General features: G+C 48.5%; 2 protein-coding genes and 1 non-coding gene across 8 annotated transcripts in view; 1 reads left to right on the top strand and 2 right to left on the bottom strand.

The window, feature by feature from the left end:
• Unkl (unk like zinc finger) overlaps positions 1–17,331 on the bottom strand; it is a 43,750-nt gene extending 26,419 nt beyond the window's left edge. For 2 of the 6 annotated variants that reach the window (XM_036194921.1, XM_036194923.1), the window contains exons 1-4: positions 17,222–17,331; positions 16,109–16,318; positions 3,744–3,920; positions 2,562–2,695 (exon numbers count right to left, since the gene is read on the bottom strand). In XM_036194921.1, the coding sequence (XP_036050814.1) occupies positions 2,562–2,695; positions 3,744–3,920; positions 16,109–16,318; positions 17,222–17,298 (598 nt within the window). In that variant the 5' untranslated portion in view covers positions 17,299–17,331. The other 4 variants (XM_036194920.1, XM_036194922.1, XM_036194924.1 and 1 more) reach the window with 3 other exon arrangements.
• On the top strand, positions 15,433–15,537 carry LOC118590451. The gene has a single exon (XR_004945753.1). It is a non-coding gene; the product is annotated as a U6 spliceosomal RNA (small nuclear RNA).
• Positions 17,332–19,735: 2,404 nt separating the features above from the next.
• C8H16orf91 (chromosome 8 C16orf91 homolog) lies at positions 19,736–20,735 on the bottom strand. Its single transcript, XM_036196874.1, has 2 exons — positions 20,666–20,735; positions 19,736–20,588 (listed from the first exon to the last, which is right to left on the bottom strand). The coding sequence occupies exons 1-2, from the start codon at positions 20,695–20,697 to the stop codon at positions 20,201–20,203; spliced, it is 420 nt and encodes a 139-aa protein (XP_036052767.1). The 5' UTR covers positions 20,698–20,735; the 3' UTR covers positions 19,736–20,200.
• Positions 20,736–23,313: the final 2,578 nt, after the last annotated feature.

Here is a 23,313-nt window from a genome sequence, read left to right as displayed (position 1 = left end):
ACAAAACAGAACCCTTAGCAAACAGAAACATGAGTAAAGATTCCCTGAAAATCACCTCCTTTCTTTCCTCCTTGCTCAGCTAAGTCCTGGTGAGTCAAATCTACCCTACAGAGACATGGGGATTCTCACCTCCCACCTGTGGCACCGGGCCAGTTGCCCGCATGGAGGAGAACAGATCCTGCCAACAGAGAAGCTGCTGAACAAGGGTGACCAAAACACGCAAAGCCAGACATGAAGCTGCTGCCACACCATCCTCTAAGCTGACTGTCACACCCTGTCTGTGACTTTGGGACAGGCCACTGCAAGTCTCCCTCTGCACAGAGACTGGGCAGGCAGTGTCCCCTCTCCTCTTCTAACACCTGCAATGTGATAATAGGCCAGAGCTTGTCAGCACTGAGCCCACTGGGACAATGAAGAGTACAGTGGGAGTCTCAGGGGTGCCAGCCAGCACAGTAGGGGGACCACAGCAAGAGGCAGACACGGAGTCAGAAACAGCTCCACAGTCATGCTGCTAATTTATCCAGCCTCTGGCCCCTAGCTGTAGATGAATTTCTAAACGGTCTTATAAAATAAGAAACACAGAGCCAAATACAGGGGTGAAAGCCACGGAGATCAGAGAAATAAGAATAGCCACCAACTAACCTTAGCTCACCACACTGCCATGGCTTCCCAAGAGAATCGAACCAGCATCTTCCTGTCTAACCTGCGCCTTTATTGCTACCACCACCTGACTTTGTTTATGGCTAGCTGTGTCCTCTGATCTCCAGGCAAACTTTATTTAATAACATACAACTAAAATATCACCACACCTAGCTCTGTTCATTTTATCCAGTGAGGGAAGAGAACTGCAGGAATGCAACCACAGCTGGACTAGCTACGATTTGAACAGACTTCTTACGACCCAGAGAGCCCTGAGCAGAGCAAGCTGGAGGAAATGCATCAAGACTTACTGCATTGCTAAAAACGTCACAGACTGGACATACCTCCCCCATATATATATATATACATACACACACACAAGAAAATAATAAAAATAAATCTTAAAAAAAAAAGCCAGGTATGGTGACAGAGGTCTTTGATCTTAACACTCCAGAGGCAGAAGCAGGCGGATCTTTATGAGTTTAAATCTACAGAGCAAGTTCAAGACAGTCAAGGTACACAGAGAATCCCTGTCTCAAAAAACCAAAACCAAGCCAAACCAACAACACAAACAAACAGAAAACCTTCACAGACCATGGGTAACACATGTGACTACCCTTGAATATGGAATTTCCTCTGTGTGTGTGTGTGTGTGTGTGTGTGTGTGTCTGTCTGTCTGTCTGTCTGTATACATGTCCCTGAATGCACATGTGGAGGCCAGAGGTTGACATCAAGTGTCTTCCTTTGGCACTCGCATCTTATTATTATTTTTTGTTTGTTTGTTTTGTTTTGTTTTGTTTTTGTTTTTTCGAGACAGGGTTTCTCTGTGTAGCTTTGCGCCTTTCCTGGAACTCACTTGGTAGCCCAGGCTGGCCTCGAACTCACAGAGATCCGCCTGCCTCTGCCTCCCGAGTGCTGGGATTAAAGGCATGCGCCACCACCGCCCGGCTTTCATCTTATTATTTTTAAACATTATTTTATGTGTAGGAGTGTTTGTCTGCATGTATGTCTGTATACCATGTGTGTGCCTGATGCCCACGAAGGCCAGAAGAGGGCATCAGATCCCCGGGAACTGGAGTTACAGACTGTTGCCATGTGGATGCTAGGAAACATACCCTGGTCCTCTGGAAGAGCAGCCAGTGCCGTCAACTGTTGAGTCACCTCTCCACCCCCTTTCCCCTTATTACTTCGGAACCCAGAGCTTACCAATTAGCTGAACTGGCTGGATAACAAGCCTTCAGGGTCCTCCTGTCTCCAGCTCCCTACTGCTTGGATTACAGGCCTGCACTGTGACACTCGGATTTTCTCAGGAATGCTGGACATCCAGACTCAGACCCCAATGCTTATACAGCAAGCACTTTATTCCCTGAACCATCTGCCAAACCCCTAAAATGGTGATTTTTATGCAGCTTTTACCACAAAACAAGGCTTTGACTCTTCACAACTATCATTCTCAGGGCCTTCTGGGAATATGGGTTTCATAGCCACAAGAGACAAGTCCAAGGACAAACATCTGATTTAAGGTCCAGATCCACAGAAACCCAGGTTTAGGCAGGTGGATCCGACTTTAATGGGGTAGGTGGCAGCAGACACCAGCTGGCAATGTGCTGGAATAGGCTGCCTGGAACAGGCTGCCTGGAACAGGCTGTGGGCCCTGACACTTCCCTCAGCCCCACAGCCAACCAACACCACCCACCAAGACAACAGGCTGCAGGTCAGCACATTCTGGGACCAGATGGCTGGGTTCAAATCCCATTTGGCCATCTGTTTCCTAAATGGCTAACGGTTAGCAGGGGACTGAGGAACCTTGGTTTTCCTATCTGACCCTCCTGCAGGCTATGTTAAGAACTCATGAACGGAGCAGGTACCAAGTGAAAGGTCACGGCTCTTCCCTGCAGGTACTGTAATAAGCCTGGGTTTACCTTGCCACCGAGGATCCTCCCCCAGGATCTTCTCAATCATGGCCTGGCTGGCCAAGACACCAGGCTGCAGATCAGGAACACCATCCCCACCGCTGAGCTGGCCGTTCTGCAGGGCTTCCTGAGCCTGAAGCTCCCTGCAACCGATAGCACAGCAAAGCAGTTACGGCCTTGGAGTCCCTGAAGGTGGGGAAGCCAGCAGAATCCATGGCTCCAGAGCCGCCTGAACTGGCACTACCTGGAGGTTGGGGCCAAACTACTGTAGTGGCATCAAGCACAGCAGCCTTGTCTTAGGACACCAGTTCCATCTCAAATTGCCATTTTAGAGCTGGTTCGTTTACAAAGGCTCTGCCCCCACTCTCCACCCCTATGTTAGACAGGGTCGATGTAATCCTGTCTCTCCTGGAACTTGCTATATAGACCAGGCTGTCCTGAAACTTAAAGATATCCGCCTGCCTCTGCCTCCTGAGTGCTGGGACTAAATGCATGCACCACCAACTCTGGCCTTTTTTTTTTTTTTTTTTTTTTTTAAGGAGAGGAGAGGGGCTCACTCTACTGTAGCCCAGAATATCCCAGTATTTACTAAGTAGTCACCCTATATTGTAGATAGGGCTTGAAATCGTGGCAGCCTGAGCCTGACTTTGCCTCCCAAGTGTTAGGGTATTTTTTTTTTTTTTTTTTTTTTTAGCTCAGGATCGAACCCAGAGCCTTGTGCTTGCTAGGCAAATGCTCTACCACTGAGCTAAATCCCCAACCCATGTTAGGGTATTAAAGGTGTAAGCTCAGAAAGGATCTATTTTCCACAGCAGGTGGGCACACATGATGTTCATTTGTCTAGACAGAAAGCATTACACCTTTGTCCCTCCTTGTGGCTCACAATACATAAGGAAACAGAGAACAGATGCGGGGTGGCCAGGGATGGACTCAGTTGGTACAGTGCTTTCAAAGCATGCATGAAACCCTGGTTTGATCCTTAGACACCACAAACAGGTACGGTGGCAAACTCTGTAATCTTAGCCCCAAAGAGAGGCAGGAGGCTAGGTTGAAGCCAGTGTGGTAGACACAGGAGATCCTGTCCCCAAACAGTAACTAAATCAAACTGGGACTCAGAAACAGATGCTCTGAAACAAAGACACCAGAAGTGGCCAGGGAGGAAGCTGGTCCTTAGGGAAGCACCCTACTCACCTGATGTCGCACACAGGTGGCCGCAGGTCCAGGGGCCCGTGTGCAAAGGCACAGTGCAAACCGTTCTTCACACAGTGGCCCCGAGCATCTGTTTCATGGATGCATGTGCCTGTCTTGTAGTAGCGCAGGTGGTACTTGCGCTCAGTGTCTCCAGTTGTTCGATGCAGGTAGGGGCATCTGGGAAGCAGAGGGGTGAACACACTGACTAGTTCTTGTTGGCGCAAAGCTGGCCCTGAGCTCCATCTGCCACCCATACTTGAGTAGCCGTTCCTACATTGCTGCACACCGAGGAGGTCTGCTGCTGACCAGAAGGATGACATTACTGAATGAGTACTTGTTCCCTACTACCTTTCCATATTGTTTCTTAAATTTATTTATTATTGTGTATACAGAAGAGGGCGCCAGATCTCATTGCAGATGGTTGTGAGCCACCATGTGGGTGCTGGGAATTGAACTCAGGACCTCTGGAAGAGCAGTCGGTGCTCTTAACCTCTGAGCCGTCTCTCCAGCCCTTTCCATATTTTACACCATGCACTCCTACCGGTGCTCGTCAGTTTTCTGTCAACTTGACACAAGCCAGGGTCATCTGAGACCAGGGAACCTCAACCATCAGACTGACCTGCAGGCCAATTTTTTTTTTTCCCCCCCCCCCCCCCCGCGGAGTTGAGGATCGAACCCAGGACCTTGCGCTTGGTAGGCAAGCACTCTACCACTGAGCTAAATCCCCAACCTGAGGCATTTTCTTGATTGATAATTGATGTGGGCAGTTCCAACTCTGGGCAGGTGATCCTGGATTGTGTAAGAAAGCAAACTGAGGGGTTGGGGATTTAGCTCAGTGGTAGAGCGCTTGCCTAGCAAGCCCAAGGCCCTGGGTTCAGTCCTAGGCTCCGGGTAAGGGGAGAGGAGTGGAGAGGGGAGAGGGAAGCTTGCATAAACAATGACCTTACTTCTTCCTGTCTCTACCCCAACCCAACCCCCCCCCCCGTGCAAATGTGGTAAACAAAGTTTAAAACAAAAATATCTCCCCAAGAAAAGGAAGAACTACTTTTATTACAAAAAAGCATTAAAGCATAAGCCACAGAGTGATCTTGCTTTCTCTTGGAGTTAGACTACATAGGAAGCAAGCAACTCCAAATTGTGCCCACCACTTCTCTCAAACTGGGAGGGAGCTAAACTCTCCTACCTGGTTTGTATTTGAGACAGGTCTTCTATACACCAGACTGGCCTCAAACTTGCTATGTACCCCAGGATGCCCTTTACTCTTAATTCTCCTATCCCAACTTCCCAAGTGCTAGAATTACAGACAGATGTCATACCTAGCCTTTACCTTTTTTTTTTTTTTTTTTTTTTGGCTTTTCAAGATAGGATTCCTCTGTGTAGCTTTGGAGCCTGTCCTGGAACTCGCTCTGTAGACCAGGCTGGCCTTGAACTCACAGAGATCCTCCTGCCTCTGCCTCCTGAGTGCTGGGATTACAGGCGTGCACCACCACGGCTTAGCTATTTTTTTTTTTCTAAGAAATTTTTACTCTACTGTTTATTTTACCTATGTGTCCAACACCTCCAGGAGTCTGTTCTTTCCAGGACTTCACCCATGATGGTTTTTTGGTGGCAAGTACCTTTATCTAAGCCATTTCAACAGTTCTGAAGTTAAATTTTTTTTTTTTTTTTTTTAAATATTTAGGCAGGATCTTACTATGTAGATCTGGCAGGCTCGGAACCCCTATGGAGACCAGGCTGGCCTCTAACTCAGAGATCTGCTTGCCCCTGCATCCTGAAATCGGGGACTAAGGGTGTGCGCCTCTACTCTCAGCCCTGAATAAAATTCTTAAATGTTCCCTTTTGTCATACATGCAAGTCATGTCATCTTTCTGACAAGTTATTATCAGAGAAGGTAAGGGTAACCTGAGTCCACATCCTGGTGCTTTCAAGGACCCCAAGAAGAGGAAGGGTTGGGAAAAGCCAAGGCAGGACCTGGGGCAAAATCCGAAAGACAAGGCAGTCACCCATGTCACAATCACACAACAGGCACATGGTTATATACTCCCATGACAGTCATAAACAACCAGAGAAATATAGGGGAACAGAGCAAAGAAGCTTCATGCTGTAGGGTGTGTGTGTGTGTGTGTGTGTGTGTGTGTGTGTGTGTGTGTGTGTGTGTGTGTCTGTGTGTGGTGGGGGGGGGCGCTACAAACAAGCCCTGAACATAACAAAATGGGCCTCACCTCCCTTTACAGCCCATATCTACCTTGCAGTGACCAAGGGATGTGCCCATTCCAGTGGTCATTCATTCTAACTGCCATCCCATCAGAGAAAAGGGTGTGACATCACTCCAGAGGGGTAGGGAGAGAGGTCCCTACACGGCAGAGGCAACTCATCCACCCTTATCCATCCTCCCAGTTTACACTAAATTTATGTCCATTCTCATGGGGTTTGCTCTGACTCGTGCTGAGGGGCACCTTGCTTCTCTGCTCCAGGACCATTGTCATGGCAACCAGAGCCCAGTCTCATTTCTCCACAGAGCAGCTGCACTCCCACTGTCTAGCACTGTTTTCCGCTTGGCCAGGCAGTCGCTGCCCACTACTCCATGACCTCAAAGCTGAAGCTTAGATGAAATATAAATAAAATGCTTTAATGATGTGCATGTCTTTGTTTTGGTTTTGGTTTTTTCAAGACAGGGTTTCTGTGTGTAACAGCCCTGGCTGGCCTGGAACTTGCTTTGTAGACCAGCTGACCTCAAACTCAGAGACTCACAGAGATCTGTCTGCCTCTGCGTTCCAGTGATGAGATTAAAGGGGTGCGCCGCCACCACCACCCAGCCTCTGTTTCCATTTCTAAGACTTAGAGCAGCTTGTCCTATATCTCAATGGCTACGCATGTGTCACATTCTTACCTGTGAAATCTCCATGGAAAGATTCCTACTCATATAAATACTCGTGGGGGACCAGTCATGATGGTGCACACCTTTAACCCCAGCACTAGGCAGCTAGAGGAATGCATATCTCTGTGAGTTCAAGGCCAGCCTGGTCTACAAAGCAAAATCCAGGACAGCCAGAACTACATAGTAAGATCCTGTCTCAACAAATGAATAAAAATAAAAACTTGTAGGGCCTAGGGCTTAAGTGAAAGCTGAGGGTGAGTGTGAGCTGTGACTGTGCAAACTCCCGCCATGAATGGGAGGCGTGAGCAGGCTTGATGGCTAGAGTACCACAGCTAAGAGGGAGAGGCAAGCACATCTCTGAGTTTGAGGCCAGAGTGAGTTCCAGGACAGCCAGGGCTACACAGGGAAACCTCGTCTGGAAAAACCAACAACAAAAAGGAAGAAAAGAAAAAAGAAAAAAGGGAAATTCCAGAGGCTGTAGAGGTGGCTCAGTGGTTAAGAAAAGGTACTTAAGGTACTTAAGTTCAGTTCCCAGCATCCACATGGGTTACAAAGCCACCTGTTAACTCTAGGGGGATCCAACATCTCAGGCCTCTGCGGGCTTCTGCACATACCAACACACAGACACATAAAAATAACTAAAACAGCTGAGTGGTGGTGGCACACACCTTTAATCCCACCACTCAGGAGGCAGAGCCAGGTGGATTTCTATGAATTTGAGATCAACCTGGTCTACTAGTGAGATCCAGGACCGCCAGGACTACACAAAGAAACCCTGTCTCCAAAAAAAGAAGAAATGGAAACCCAGCAAGTTACCAACAGTGAAGTGGTCTGAATAAGAAAGGCTTCCACAGGCTCATACATTTGCATGTGTGGTCATCAGGGAATGGTACTACTTGAGAGGGATTAAGAGGTGTGGCCTTCACATTCATTAAAACAAGCAATTAGTTAAAGCAACCTTTTTATTCCTGAACACAGGCTGTCTCCTGCTAAGGCAGGATTTGAGAGGTCAGCATTGGATGTGAGGAAGACAATGCTTTTACAGCTCAGGTGTAGGGGTTTTCCAAATGGGGAACTTGGCAGGCAAAATCAGGGTTACAGGAGAAGATAAACATAACCAGTTAGTCCTGATGACCTCCTGAAACAAAGACATAGTCACAAGGCGGGTGTAATGAGGTAGTCCTAACAACAGGTGGTCTTAAGAGGTGGCTATAGGTAGTCATATAACCTTTTGAAACAAAGGTAGGGGTGCAAGATGGTTATAAAGAACTTTTTAAAACAAAGACATGATTGCCATTCCTGAACAGGCATTCCAGAACCATTTGTAGTTAAGGTTACAGGTAGGACATAGTCCAATCCTTGAGAAACAGAGGTTTAATCATAAACAGGAACGAACCTGGTTTGTCTTTACTATAAGATGGCTTTTAAGTCTAAGATGGAGGGCAGGCTGGTTCTTCATCACCACTTGCATTAGAATAAAAATCAAGTGAAAAAAAAAAAAAGATGTGTGGCCTTGTTGGAGGAAGTGTGTCATTGGGAGTGAGCTTTGAGGTTTCAGAAGCTGAAAGCTGGCCCAGTGTCTCTCTCTTCCTGCTGCCTGTGGATCCAAATGTAGAACTCTCAGCTACTTCTCCAGCACCATGTCTGCCTGCATGCCACCATGCTTCCCACCATGATAATGATAATGGACTAAAGTTCTGAAACTGTAAGCCAACCCCAGATAAATGCTGTCTTTTGTATGAGTTACTGTGGTCATGGTGCTTCATCACAGCAACAGAACACTAAGATAGTTTCCATTAAGAGTCCACAATGAAAGAGTCCTCATATCTTGAAACCCACCTAGACAATATCTGTTCCCAGATGCCCCAAATACCTTTAGGAAATGGGAGGGGGGCTGCCCCATGAACTAAGTAGGAAAATAAGGCCTGCTGACCAGAAAAGTTGCATCAAATTAATGAGTTCAATTTTATGTATAAGTAAGACAAACTGAAGCCTTTAGCCAGCTACATCACCAGGGACAGAGCCTAAGTAAGACAACAGTCATTTGGCACAGTGGGAGCTACCTGAACCTTCTCCCTCCATGGGTACACGCTCCTGGCTCTCTAGAAGTTTGCCTTTGCCTCCTAGAGTTCAGGAAGGCATACTTAATGTCAAGTGATATGCACTGGATCCCATGGAGGTACCATACCTGCTCTCAGGTAAGAATAGGAGCTTCTATCCTTCATGCCAGTCCCATTTTCCTCCCCAGAAACTACCTCAAAAGAGAGCTGCAGGGCTGGAGAGATGGCTCAGAGGTTAAGAGCACCGATTGCTCTTCCAGAGGTCCTGAGTTCAATTCCCAGAAACCACATAGTGGCTCACAACCATCTGTAATGAGATCTGGCACCCTTTTCTGTATACATAATAAATAAATAAATTAAAAAAAAAAAAAAAAGAGGGTTGGGGATTTAGCTCAGTGGTAGAGCGCTTGCCTAGCAAGCACAAGGCCCTGGGTTCAATCCTCAGCTCAAAAAAAAAAAAAAGAGAGAGAGATAGCTACATGACTTTAATCCACACACTTGGAAGTCACGAGATAGGAGACAGGCAGATCCCAGTGAGTCTGAAGTCAGCAAAGCCACATAGTAAGATGATGGATGGATGGATGAATAGATAACAGACAAACTGACTTACTTAGCTTGCAGCCCCAGGAGCACCCATGCTGGATGAATGTAACCCCATTGCCTGCCCTAGATGCTGGTGTGGGAGACGGGTCCACCACTAGCTAATTAGCTGGCCAATCTCAGCAGGCCATGTGCAGCCTGAAGACCAATCCCCACAAGGGCAAGGCCCACCACACATGACCCAGAGCAACTAATCAAGGCCAATGCTGACAAAATGTCATGCCCACCAGAAAAAAGGGCAAGTTGTCATCCAGGATGGGATGAAGCAGGCACTAGTACCCTTTGAAGCCAAACCTCTAAATAAAGTAGTTGGCAGGGGTCCAGTCGTTACCCGAGGAGTACCAGAGGGGAGGACTGGCTGAATAGGGGTCACAGGAGGAGGCAGGAAAGGGGTGACCACCAACCAGGAGAGTGCAGCAGCAATCTTAACAGGACCAGGCAGTGGTGGCCCACGCCTTTAATCCCAGCTCTCGGGAGGCAGAGGCAGGTGAATCTCTGTGAGTTTGAGGCCAGCCTGGTATACAAAGCAAGATTTAAGAAAGGCACAAAGCTACACAGAGAAACCCTGTCTCAAAAAACAAACAACAACAACAACAAAAACCCAAAACAGGACTGTTTGACAGCAAGATTTCCCAGGGAGTGTGTGTGTCAACAAGGAAGAATTGGGAGGACTCTAAAGGAAGAGACTACTCAAAAGAGGGTGCTCACCCAGGTTAGTGATGGGAGGGAACCCAGAAGGAAAGGGTGAGGAGAGAGGAAGGCTCCTAACAAATGCCAGCACTGCTGCCCACCTAGAGGTGCCCACCCTCCTGGAGCAGACCCAGAGCCCTGGATGGGCCCAGCCAGCATCAAGACTAACTGGCGGCTCACTTTACCACACACCGGCTAAGGGGGCTTTGCACTGAGAAATGCTGATGTTTTAAAACAATGGATTTGTGGGTCGAGGCATGAGGCTTAAAGGTAAAGCCCAGTTTTTCTTGAGGACCTGCGTTCTATTACCAGTACTATAACAAATAAATGCTTATTGACTGTTTGATAAAACTATGCAAAAAGAAGAAGAAGAGGAGGAGGAGGAGAAGGAGGAGGAGGAGGAGGAGGAGGAGGAAGAAGAAGAAGAAGAAGAAGAAGAAGAAGAAGAAGAAGAAGAAGAAGAAGAATTTCAAGACCCTGAAATAAAGAGAAAGTCCCATCGCCAATGTTCTGGAAGGTACTATCTAATTTACAATCTCTATGGCAACCCTGCACGAACCAGAATATGCAATTATTAATAAGACAAACCCAGCCATTCCACATGTGCAGTGATGGGGAAGTCCTTCTCAGTAATTACTAAGCAGAGACTCCCAGCGGAGGCAGCCTGTCAAATGCTTCCTGAAGGGCAACTCAGCCCATGTGCTCTAGATAAATTACCAACAAATCTTTCCTACGACACACCTGACTCTTTTTAAGTACACATGCCCACAGAACACATCCCAAACTGAATAGCAAGCATCTGGACAAGTCCCACTTAGGTTTCCTAATGATAAACTACAAACTACTAAGCCTGAATGTTAGTTAACATGTCAGTAACAAACGCATATGGTTAACTACCACCTGTACATAGCTAAAGATGATCACCTGTAGGTTGGTGATCACTGCAGCACACTTTATCCCGTTAAGAATGGACATACCTGCCAGGTGGTAGGTAGTGGCACATGCCTTTAGTCCCCACTCAGGAGGCAGAAGCAGGTGGATCTCCAGAGCAACACACCCTGGATGCTCAGCAGTGACACATGCTCCAATAAGCAGGACAACCAAGTTTCAGAACCACAAACTTGGCAAGACATGCTTTATTTCTTCATTTTAGATGTATTTTCTTGTATGTGTGTGTGAGTATTTTGCCTGCATGTACATCTGTGTACCATGTGTGTAGCTGGCACCTGCAGACTTCAGAAGAATGTCAAGATTCCCTGGACCTGGAGTCATAGATGGGTTGTGAGCTGCCATGTGGGTACTGGAAACTGAGTCCAGGTCATCTGGAAGAGCAGCAAGTGCTACTAACCACTGAGCAAACCCTCCAGCCCAAGTCACGCTTTCTTTTTACAAATTAAAAGTATCACTGGTGAATTCTACAAGCTATCCCCAGGCCATACTCTAGGACAAGGTCAGACAAGGTGGGTACCATTTGTCTCATGTATTCCTGCTCCAAGCTCAGGTAGCAGCGGCCCAAGGATGACAGAGAGATCATGGAAAATTAGGAACTGAGTCCAGGCCTTAGCCAGAGCGTCACCTGTCTTCTGAGGACATGTTTGAAGGAGCTAGTTAAAAAAGAATTAAATTCAATTCCACAGGTTGCATGTCTTTTTCTTTTCTGTTTTTTTTCAAGACAGGGTTTCTCTGTGTAGTTTTGGTGCCTGTCCTGGAACTCACTCTATAGACCAGGCTAGCCTCGAACTCAGAGATCCGCCTGTCTCTGCCTCCCGAGTGCTGGGATTAAAAGCGTGCACTACTGCCACCCGGCCAGACTATGTTTTTGTTTTTTAAATTATTCCTGGGTGGTGGTGGCAGCGGCACACGCCTTTAATCCCAGTGTTTGGGAGGTACAGACAGGCAGCTCTCTGAGTTTGAGGCCAACCTTGTCTACAGAGTGAGTTTCAGGAGAGCCAAGGCTACACAGAGACACTCAGTCTCAAAACAACAAGAAGTACTATATGTATTTAGAGTGAGTGTGTGTGTGAGTGTGTGCATAGACATATACAAGAGCATATGTACAGAAGTCAGTGTATAATTTGCATGAATTTTCTTCTTCCATAATGTGAGTCCCAAGGATAAAATTTAAGTCATCAGGCTTGGCAGCTAGCATCTTTACCTAGTGAACCATCTTGCTGGCTCTAGAACACTACTGTAACTGAAGCTCAGCTGGTGACATTATTTATCTAGTTTGGCCCTAGAGCTGCATTAACAGCAACAATATATCCACTAAAAACCTTTCTGTGAAGGGTTGGAGAAATGGCTCAGGAGTAAAGAGCATATACTGCTTTTTCAGAGGACACGGGTTCAATTCCCAGCACCCACATGGCAGCTCACAACTGTCTTTAACTCCAGTTCCAGGGGACAGGACACCCATGGCAAAACACAAATGCACAGAAAATGAAAATAAATACATTTTAAAAAGATTTTTAAAAATGAGCATGTACTGCTCTTGCAGAGGAGCTAAGTTGAGCTTTCAGAAATTCACATTGAATATTTCACAACCAGCTCCAGGAGATCCTCTGGACTTTGTGGGCACCTGAACTCTCATGTGCACAAGACAGACAGACAGACTGACAGACACACACACACACCCTACCTCTGAGCAGGAAGCAGCTATCTCCCACCTCCCCAAACTGCCCAAAAGATGAAGGTGGTGGTGCATGCCTTCAATCTCAGCACTCAGGAGGCAGAAGCAGGTGGGATCTCTGTGAGTTCAAGGTCAGCCTGGTATATAGAACAAAGGACAGCCAGAGGCTTCACGGAGAAGCCCTATCTCCAAAAAAAAAAAGAAAGAAAAAGAAAAAGAAAAAAAAAAGCAAAAGAGCGAGAGAGCGAGAGATCGAGAGAGCGAGAGAGAAAGAGAGAGAGAGAGAGAAGGAGAAGAAAAGAAAAGAAAAGAAAAAAATGGAGCTGGAGAGATGGCTTAGTAGTTAAAAGCACTGGGTGAGTGGATGCCCACCCACTCCAGAAGAGAATCTGACATTGCTGCTGCCGTTGTTGCTGTTATAGTAGTGACGACCACCGCTGCTACTGTTTCTGGGATTGCCATTTCATAATTGGTTACTACAGCTAGCACAGTGGAGACCCTGGCAGCAAAAGTAGCTACCACAGTTAGTTAATCTTTCATTCTATTGGGCATGACAAATTTAATTCAATAGTTTTATATATTTCGATTGGCTTTGAAAGTTATAAATTTATAACCTCAAGTTCATTTGCTTTTAGGATACCATCTTACAAGGACTCCAATTTGCAGTAAGGCTCATTAAGGAAGGGAATGGCTCAGTTGCCTTTAGCCTACTGGCTATGGGTGGGTTAAGACTTCTGTTGACAGAGCGCCTGTGTGGCCTGGACAGGTGTCTCCATGACAGGTAAGGTGACCTTCTGACATCCCACGCAACCTAAGTCAGAAGCTCATCTTTTAGTAAAAGGGGGGGACCTCTAAGGCCCTGGCCCCTGTTTTGGGTAATTGTTGCCTTGCTTGCTGACCTTGACCTTGATATCCTCCCTATGCTAATTCTCTGCCAGGTTCCACCCTCCTGAATGCTTAAGGGAAGTTCCTTGTCTGTGTATCCTGCAAACAGCTTAGATGCAAGACTGTAAAACATCAGTAGTGAACTTCTGCCCTCCAGGGTTCTCCCATTGTGTTGTAAGCCTGTATTTAAGACCTCCTCCCTCCTTCAATAAATGGCATTTGGCATTCCAAAAAAAAAAAAAACCATAAATAAATAAATAAATAAAAGCATTGGCTGCTCTTCTAGAGGACCGAAGTTCAATCCCCAGCGCAGTCACAACTCTGTAACTCCAGTTCCAGGCGACCCAACACCCTCACACAGACATACGTGCAGGCAAAACACCAATGAACTACATAAAATAAAAAAGAAAAGAAAAAGAAAGGAAGGGTACAACGTCAAGTATAGCAGTACCTGTAATTCCAGCCTTAGGGGAATGAGGCAGGAGGATCAGAGTTGAAAAATCAGCCTATAGTACGTAGAAAATTCCTATTAAAAAAGCCCAGTTTGGTGGCACACACCTTTGATCCTAGCACTCAGAAGGCAGAGGCAAGCAATTACTGGAAGTTCCAGGCCAGTCAGGTCTACACAGTAAGTTCCAGGCCATTTGGAAGTACATAGTGAGTCTCTGAGGGAAGATCAAGATATGGATCAGTGGAAGAGAGTTGGCCCTTGGGTTCTCTCCCTAGTATATGAAAACAGCCATACTTCCCCACATCCAACAAAAACAAAAAGAACCTCCAGCACCACATTCTTTATGACTATGACAATGACTTCACTGGGTGCCAGATCCTCCAATGTCAAGAGATCAGGCCTCACAGGCAGGAAGCAGCTACCCCCACTTCCCCAAACTGCCCAAAGGACCAAGGTAACACCTCTCAATACTATGTACCACCTCCCTCTGAACACAGAGTCTGACTTGGACTTTCTGTCTCCGTATTTCAAAATGAGACAATTGGGGCTGGAGAGATGGCTCAGTCAGTAAAATATTTGCCTTGCAACTATAAAGAACTGATTTAAAAAAAAAAGAAAGAAAGAAAGTGGGTTGGGGATTTAGCTCAGTGGTAGAGCGCTTGCCTAGCAAGCGTAAGGCCCTGGGTTCGATCCTCAGTTCAAAAAAGAAAAAAAGAAAGAAAGAAAAGAAAAAGAACTGATTTTGATCCCCAGAAAAAAAAATGGTTTAGTGGTACCCGGTTGTAATCCCAGTGACTGATAGGGAAGCAGAGACTGGCAGTCGCTGGCGTTTGCTAGCAGACCACCAAGCCTAACCTACTTGACCAGCTCCATGCCAATGAGAGACTCTTTTTCAAAACAAGGTGAGGAACACATATGAGGCTGACCTGAGGACACCCATCTATGTATGCACAAGAGTATGAGCACCTACAGACACTCTGCACCTGCATACATAAGCACACACATACATACACATGAGTACAGACACACAAAGACATCTATTCATAACATGTAAAATATAAACCAACCCAAACAAAATCTTGACTTATTAAAATATGAAAGTGTTACACAAATGACAATGTGCTAATAAAACATTTTTCCAGCTGGGCGGTGGTGGTGCATGCCTTTAATACCAGCACTCAGGAGGCAGAGCCAGGTGGATCTCTGTCAGTTCGAGGCCAGTCTGGTCTACAGAGTGAGACCCAGGAAAGGCTCCTAAGCTACACAGAGAAACCCTGTCTCGGAAAACAAACAAACAAAAAAAACCCTTTTTTTTTTTTTTTTTTTTTTTTTAAATAATGAGCTGGGAGGGTAGCTCAGTGGTAGAGTCCTTGCCTAATATATGTATGGCCATGGGTATCATTTCATATCCGTTATTAATAATAATAAAAAGCGAAATCATCTCACGAATCCTTCTCTGATTAACAGTTCCGCTCCCCTTCTTTAAAATACACAGGGAAGTTCTCTTCAGCAGCACACACACTAAAACTGGAACAATACAGTGAAGATTAGCATGGCCCCTGCGCAAAGATATCACCCAAATTCATGAAATGTCCCGTATTTTTTGCGGTCGGGATGTAAAACAAACAACAACAACCCAAAAATACGCAGTAAACAGCAAAGAAACACATTCCATGCTTACATGCACGCAAGTACTTGGCTGATAAGCAACTGACCACAGGAAACCGTTTTAAATCAGGTAGCTGCCAAACACCGGGCAATTTTAAAGTAGAGCACGAGGCAGGGTAAGGGTGGAAAGTAAATCAAAATCCGTTTGAATTACCTAAGACTTTCCCCCTACAACACACCTAATATTTCAGGGAACTAACCTAAAAATGGGGAACCCCTCATACAGACACTCTGCGGAAAACCTGAGTAAAAATCAAGTTCCCCTCTACAGGTAGCAGATGTTAAAATGAACCAAGGAGCCAGCGTAGTGGCATACATCTGTAATTTCAGCACTTGGGGAGCCGAGGCAGGTGGATATCTGAGTTCAAGGCCAGCTTGGTTTACAGAGTGTTCCAGACAGCCAGGGCTACATAGAGATCCTGTGTCAAAACAAAAACCAGGAACCTCAAGGACCTGTTGACCTGTCCTGGGGAGAGGCCAACAGCCACCCACTGGAGCCCCACTTACTCGTCGCCGTCGGGACACAGGCCGGTGGCCTCATCATACTTGGAGCAGTACACGTCCGGGCTGTAGTTGAAGGTGCCATCCCGCCGTCGGAGCGGTCTGCGCCGACGCTGATTTAGGAAATGCCAATGGAAACAGGTGAACGGCCTGTGCTGGCTGCACTTATGCTGCAAAAACAGGGGGCACTGCTCTGTCCTAAACTCCTTTAGATACCTAAAAAGACAAACAGCGTTGCGGGCCGCGGCGGAGCAGGGTCCCAGACTCAAACCCCCCACCAAGTCCATCTGACTTCCGCCGCCTGGTACCCTCCCCTTTCCGCGGGCACAGTCCCTGGACCCAGGCACCACTCCCCAACTCAGACACCAGGTAACTCCAAATAGACTCTCCGCCCCCCGACCCCACATACCATTTCCCAGTCCCGAGATAAGGTTCCCCAACTCGAGGCGCACACCTCCTCCCAGCGTGCCACCCCCAAGTCCGATTCCAGATAACTCTACACAACTAGACTCCATTCTCCGCCCCCTTCAACACAGTCCCTGACCCCAGGCGCCACCTCTCAATCCCCGGACCTGGTCTCCCGACTCCCGCGCAACTCCCTTCTCGGGTTCCAGATGGACTGCAAGCTCCACCCGCCCACACCAAGCGCAACCCCTCTTCTGCGCCGCAGAAACGACCCCCAAGCGCACAGCCTAGGCGTCCATCCGAGCCTAGGTGCGACTCCGCCTCCCATCCAGAGGCCACCCCAGACCCCGGGCGCCGCCTCTCCAGCTCGGGCGGCGACTGCCCGGGTTCGGATGGTCCTGCGCCCGTCTCCAGCCCAGGCGCGGCCCTGAGCCCCAAACGCAGGCGCTGTTTCCAGATTCCAGCTTGGCGCGTAGTGTCGCGGGAGACCAGAAGCAAGCCCAGCCCCCAGGCCAGGGGTCACCGAAGACCCTGGGCACCCCCTCTCCACCTTAGGCGGCGGCCCGCGCCCGGACGGCGTGACCCGCAAGGGCTGGCGGCGGGGGCGCGGGCGGGGCGCACCCTCATCGGCGACACCCGGGCCCGGGGCGCGCACGAGCCGCTCCCCTGCGCCGTAGCGTCCCGGAGGCCACGGGCCGGAGCCCAGGCACTGACCTGTAGTGGGTTGGTTTTTCGGTCTGCGGGGGGGACCCGCTCAGCGACGCCGCCGCCGCTTTCGAAACCGACGGCATTTTCAGTCAAAACAATGCAGCGCGCATGCGCCGCGCCGGCGCCCCCGGATCTCCCCCCGCACCGAGCCCCCTGCGCCCCCCGCCGCGCCGGCCACACCCCCGGGCACGCCGCGCCGGCCACGCCCCCGCCGACCCCTCGCCCACGCGCGCCGTGCGGCGGGGGCGGCACGCAGAACCTGCGGGCCCCCTACGGCAGCAAGTTATAGGCGCAAAGCAGGACACGCCCGTTGGTGTAGAGTCCCCTCGCTGGCCTCTGAGTCCAGGGCCACGGACCGGTGCTGGGACGCGGGGACTGCTCGTGGGCACAACCTTCTTTTAGCTAGAAAAGGTCTATAATCAGACTGTGGCGACGGTCACCCCTTTTATTAAAAAATTGTGAATTTAAGGGTGGACCGAGTGTGAATTCTCTGTTGAGCTGCTTTAAAAATAAACATTGTGTCAAAGGTTGGCAGATGTGCAGGGTGGTCAGGAATGAGCGAGCTGGGATCCACAGGGTGCTGCTGGGCGCACGTTGGGGGCGGGGCTCAGCAGGTGCTAGGAGGAATTCGCAGGGGAGAAGCCAGGGCTTCACTAGTATGTAACTGTGTGGCATGAGACATCGTGAATGCAGAGAAAAGTGACCACAACTCCTCAGCCGACAGCATGCTTCTCTGAGGGGTAGTTTGAGCAGCAAGCTCTAAGACCACAGGTACTCTGAAAGGAAAGGCTGGAAAGCAATTTATCCTCCTGCTTACAGAAAATAATCTGTTCCATTTTTAGGAACACCCATATGAAATATGAACAAAAATAATATGGCCCAAGTATGTAAGCTACATTTTAAAATACGAAAATGGTAAGATTATCACTGGCCAGTAGGATGACTTACTTCTTCATAGGACTTTTTTGTTTGTTTTTCGAGACAGGGTTTCTCTGTGTAGCTTTGGGCCTTGCCTAGAACTCACTTTGTAGACCAGGGGAATCCGCCTGCCTCTGCCTGGGATTAAAGTGTGCTGGTATTAAAGGCATGCGCCACCACCGCCCGCCCAGCCCTTCATAGGACATGATGGAGACAATTTGTTTGAAACTTTTGGTAGTTTGGTTTGGTTTTGGTGCTAGAGGTAGAACTCAGAGCCTTGTGAATGCTAGCCAAGCACTCTATCATTGAGTATTACCACTAGCCTGCAAACCCTGAAATTAACTTCTTTTTAAAAAGGAAAGTTAGGGTGGGGAGGGCAGAAAGGGGACTTTTTCTTAAAATGAAAATAATTACTACTATTTTAAAATTACCTGATTATTGAATGTGAGACCCTCTAACATGATTTGAGAATCTGTACACATATAGGCAGAGTTATTTTCCTGTTTACTTTCTTTGTTTGTTAGGGGAAATTGGTAGCTGTCGAATTACTGTTTACTTCATTGTTGTATTGCAGTAAAAAGTTTAAAACAACCATTGCAAAAAATAAATAAAAATTAAATTAAATTTAAAAAAATAAATAGGAAGGTGATATGGTTGCACAAGTATGTAATCCTCACACTCAAGAGCCCTGGCTGTAAGAGACCCTGTCTCAAACAAACAAACAAAAAAACCCAGGAACATTGTCATTTCAAAATAGATCACACAGAAGAACAAAGCAGGGAAGGACAGACAAGATCTACAGAGGAATAAACACATCTCAAAGACTGCTGAGGAGTGGGAAATGAAAACTCCATCACCTGTGGCACTCACATAAGAACTACAAGTCTCCTTTTTATTGAAGCTGTTATTCAAGGGCTAGAACTTAAAAACAAAAACAGGTTTTTCTCTGTGTATTAGCTCACTTTTTGGAAGACTGCCCAATGCTATTGAGACCTTCCTTTTTTTTGGGGGGGGGGGTTGTTTTGTTTTTTTGAGACAGGGTTTCTCTATGTAGCTTTGTGCCTTTCCTGTGCCAGACCCTGCAGGTCCTCTCCCTACATGTGCCCATGCAGGTCAGAAGAGGGTGTCAGATCCCCTGGAACTGGAGTTATGAATAGCTGTGAGCCAACATATGTGTCCTGGGAATTGACCTTGGGTCCTCTGGAAGAGGAGTCAGTACTTTTAACCACTGAGCCATCTCTCCAGCCCCAGGTCTCAGCGGCAGGCAGATCTCTGTGAGTTCGAGGCCAGCCTGGGCTACAGAGTGAGTTCCAGGAAAGACGCAAAGCTACACAGAGAAACCCTGTCTCGAAAAACAAAAACAAACAAACAAACAAACAAACAAAACCCATCAAGATGCCATAGGTCCTGCTGCCCACCTTTAATCCCATCACTGGAGAGCTGGAGGCAGAGGCAGACAGATCTCCGTCTGAGGTGAGGCTGGTCCACAAAGTCAGTTCCAGGCCAGTCAGACCTATATAGAAAAGACTCGGTCTCAAAAAAACCAAAACAAACAAACAAAAAACAACGACCACAACAACAACAACAACAACAGCAAAATACTTGATGCAAGGGGAGAATTGTGTTCATTAGACTTTACAAATGTATTTTGCATTTGTTAGTATTTAAAGTAGCTTCAACTGATGTTGCACACACCATGGCACAATACAAAGTGCAAACCTTCTGCAGTTATTCTGTCTTAGAAAGCAAATGAACTGCACGTAACATCCCCACCAGAACTGCTCTGGAAACATGATTAGGCTGTACAAACACATCACAAATTCAACAGCACACGGTGCAGCCAAAACCTTCTCTATGAACCTCAAAAGTCCTTTGAACGTAATCACTGGGCATTTGGGTCCTGGCAAGGATCAGATTTCAAGCCTCCAATTCCGTGCTGTGTTCTCGAGTCTCAGCGCCCAAAGTCCTTGTAAAGCATCGAAGACGCATACAGAACCAGGTCAGAGATCGCCAAACTCGACAACGAAACAGGACGGCTGCCTGTTTTCTTCCTCAGCAGGAACCCTGTTACGTTCTAGCTCCGTAAAAAACCGGAGCTTCAGGCTCCTCCAGACGACCGTCCGGCTCCTCCTCGTCGTCTTCGTCCTCCTCTCCCAACACCTGTCTCAACCACTGGTCCGTGCTAGTCTCCTGCCTTAGATAGCACCAGAGGATCAGGATCGTGAGGGTTAAGGTGAGCGGCAGCACTTTCCACAAGGGCCGCTGCTGCTCCTTCCCCAGGGAATGCTCCACCGTCCAGAGGGTTGGGGTGGCTTTGCTGGAGGAAAACTGGATGGGGAGGTTGGGGTCGTCTTTCTCCTCTTCCCTGTCTGTAGGCTGGGCTGGAGACCCGCCACGGGGCGGCGGATGCAGGCTTCGCGAAGCCCAGCCCAGAAGCCGCAGAGCCCGGACCGCTCTGGAAGAGAGTCAGCAGTAAGCGTCCCGCCGCCACGGCCGCCTCCCGCCCCAGCCCACCTGCACCCCACAGCTCACCCCGCACCCCGGGAACACAGGACACCGCTCATAGCGACCTCGGCTCGCACTCCGCGGCGCACTGCGCTTTCGCGACTTCCGGCGCACAAAACCGGAAGTCAACTTCTCATCGGCTCTCTCTCACGACTACAGAACGTGTGTCCAGCCGCGCAGCGGAAATGACGCGTTTCCTCCCTCGAGCTCTTCCGTCTCGGGTTCCGCCCCGGTGGCCTGGTGGCTTCCGTGTGTGTCTATTTCTCTGTCTCTCCGTGGAGACTTGAGCCGGCGGGGCGGCTCTGGGGAGAGCTTGGCTTGGGAGCTGTCCAGTCTGATGCCCGAGATGCGCACAGACGTGAGGACCCTTGGCGTCTGCTGACGTCTTTCCAGGACCATCATCCCCGAGGGACTTGGTCTCTTTTCTTCAGACGCGCGTCTTCCATTCTTAGCGCTCTATCCAGGATCTCAGCCTCTTGCTTGGCCAGTGTCTCAGCTGCCAGCTACGTCCACCTCAGTTATGCACTCAGGCCCGAAGGTGGGAAGCCTTCGCATCGTAGATGCCGATGACCAGGCCCCCAGAATCCCTTTGCCCTCAGAGAGAATGGAAATGGCTCTGTGGGGGATGTCCAGACCCTGGATAACTTACAGCCTACAGGGAGGCGATTCTGGAATTAAACTCCGTACCTCATCTGGCGTTTTGAGCTGGGAGCTGATTGAGGCTCAGTGCATCTGCAGAATCAGCTCTAGCCAGGCAAAACCTGTAATCCCAACACTGGAGACAGAGACAAGAGGATCGCTGGTTCCAGGCCAGCTTGGACTATATAGCTAGAACACCAACCCGATTTAAAATACAAAATCAAAAGACAGGATCAACCCAAGCAGTGTCTTCTGTGTACCTATGCTGCACAGAAACTGCCGTGAGTTATATCACACCTGGGACTTACCACACGCGCACTAGTGACAGTCACTAGATTTGTTCTTGATCTATGAACCAGTCAATATATATATATATATATATACATACATATACATACATATACATACATACATACATATATATACATACATACACACACACACACACACACACACATATATATATACACCTCCCTCTCTGTCTCACGGGTCAGACAGCTGAGAGTCCCAGAAACCTAGGATCCTTTCTTTCTGGGGAAGCAGAGTGCCCATGCTTCTATTTTGCTCAGGGGATAGTGTCTGAAGGCACCAGAGCATAGGAAGGGAGAAGTTAGGCAGGAAGATGACCTTTCAGCCAGTGACTAGTAGTGAGGTAAACATTCCTGCTGGGGGAAGCCCAGTCTTACACAGTACCCCTAAAGAGGTGGAGGCTGCAGAGAGGGAGAGACAAGCCCTCACAGTGCAGCAACCTGGCTCCTGAAGACATGAAAGTTCACCTCCAAACACTATCCCTGCTGACCTGTCTCCCCTTGAAACTTCTCTGCTGGAGAGTGAACTTAAACTTCTCCCCACCCAGGGGAATAGGAACCTGAAGTAAATTAGATCCAGAATCTTGCAGGGAAATTTGTAACTGTTCCAATTGCAGGCTTACTGGGCAACCAGTAAACTCACCTGCTTTGTTACCTCCAAGGGCAGAAGGCTGGGACCTTGGGACCTGGTTTTTGCCTGGGTTTTCCCTTTGCTCACGGTCTCCCTCCTGGGGCAGCACACTCAGTCTGTCATCGTGAAGGTGACTTAGCTTTTGGCTACTTACTGTTTTGTGGGCAAAAGAGGGTCCTGGGAGCTGTAATCTACTCCAGGATGAAACAGAATCAGCAGCCTCCTTGTGACCTGGAGTATGCTGTGCTCCTGTGCCCACTTAGTATTGGCAAAAGCCTCACACTCACATTCTTGCCCCAGGCACTCACTGGGTTAGAGCAGGAGGAATACTGGAGATGTTGGAGCCCAGCAACACCTGTGAGTCCTCCCCATGCTGAGAGGCCCAACCCAGGACCCTGCTCTGTCAACAGAGACACCTGTCTGCCCAGCTCCTCCTCCCTGCGCCCTGCCCCACCTGTTCCATCCCAGAACCCCACGCTAATACACCACTCTCTTGGCAAGGACCTAGCAGCACCTAGGGCCTTAACTATAGGTAATGTGTAAGCTGGGAGGGTGGGGTGGACTGGCTTCCTGAAGGAGGTAGAGCTCATGAGGCCCCAAGGTGTGAAGGGAGCCAGGCTCCTGGACAGGACTCTAGAGAAGCCAGACAAGCTGCCTAGGACAGGCCATGGGACCAAACAAGGAGGTGAAGCAAGAGTTAGTTTCACCCTGGGGTGGGCCAGCCTCTGACAATGACCAGTGAGCCCATCTCATTCTCAATGACTGTCTCAGATCAGAGACAGAAATAGACAACTTAGGGCTGGGGGGTGGGGACAGCTCAGTCTGTAAAGTGCCGGCCATGCAAGCATGAGGACCCAAATTGGAGCCTTACCAGCCACAGAAAAGTCTTTTGTAAGCTGAGTGGTGGCGGCGAACACCTTTAGTCCAGCCCATCAGGAATACATCCTCCCTGGTTCTTGTTTTTCAAGACAGGGCTTCTTTGTGTAGCCCTGGCTGTCTTGGACTAGCTCTGTAGACCAGGCTGGCCTCAAACTCACAGAGATCCTCCTGCCTCTGCCTCCCAAGAGCTAGGATTAAAGGGGTGTGCCACCACTGCC

This window comes from Onychomys torridus, chromosome 8 (assembly GCF_903995425.1).
Source record: "Onychomys torridus chromosome 8, mOncTor1.1, whole genome shotgun sequence".
Classification (NCBI taxonomy): Eukaryota; Metazoa; Chordata; class Mammalia; order Rodentia; family Cricetidae; genus Onychomys; species Onychomys torridus.
This window is presented reverse-complemented; position numbering and strand designations above follow the sequence as displayed.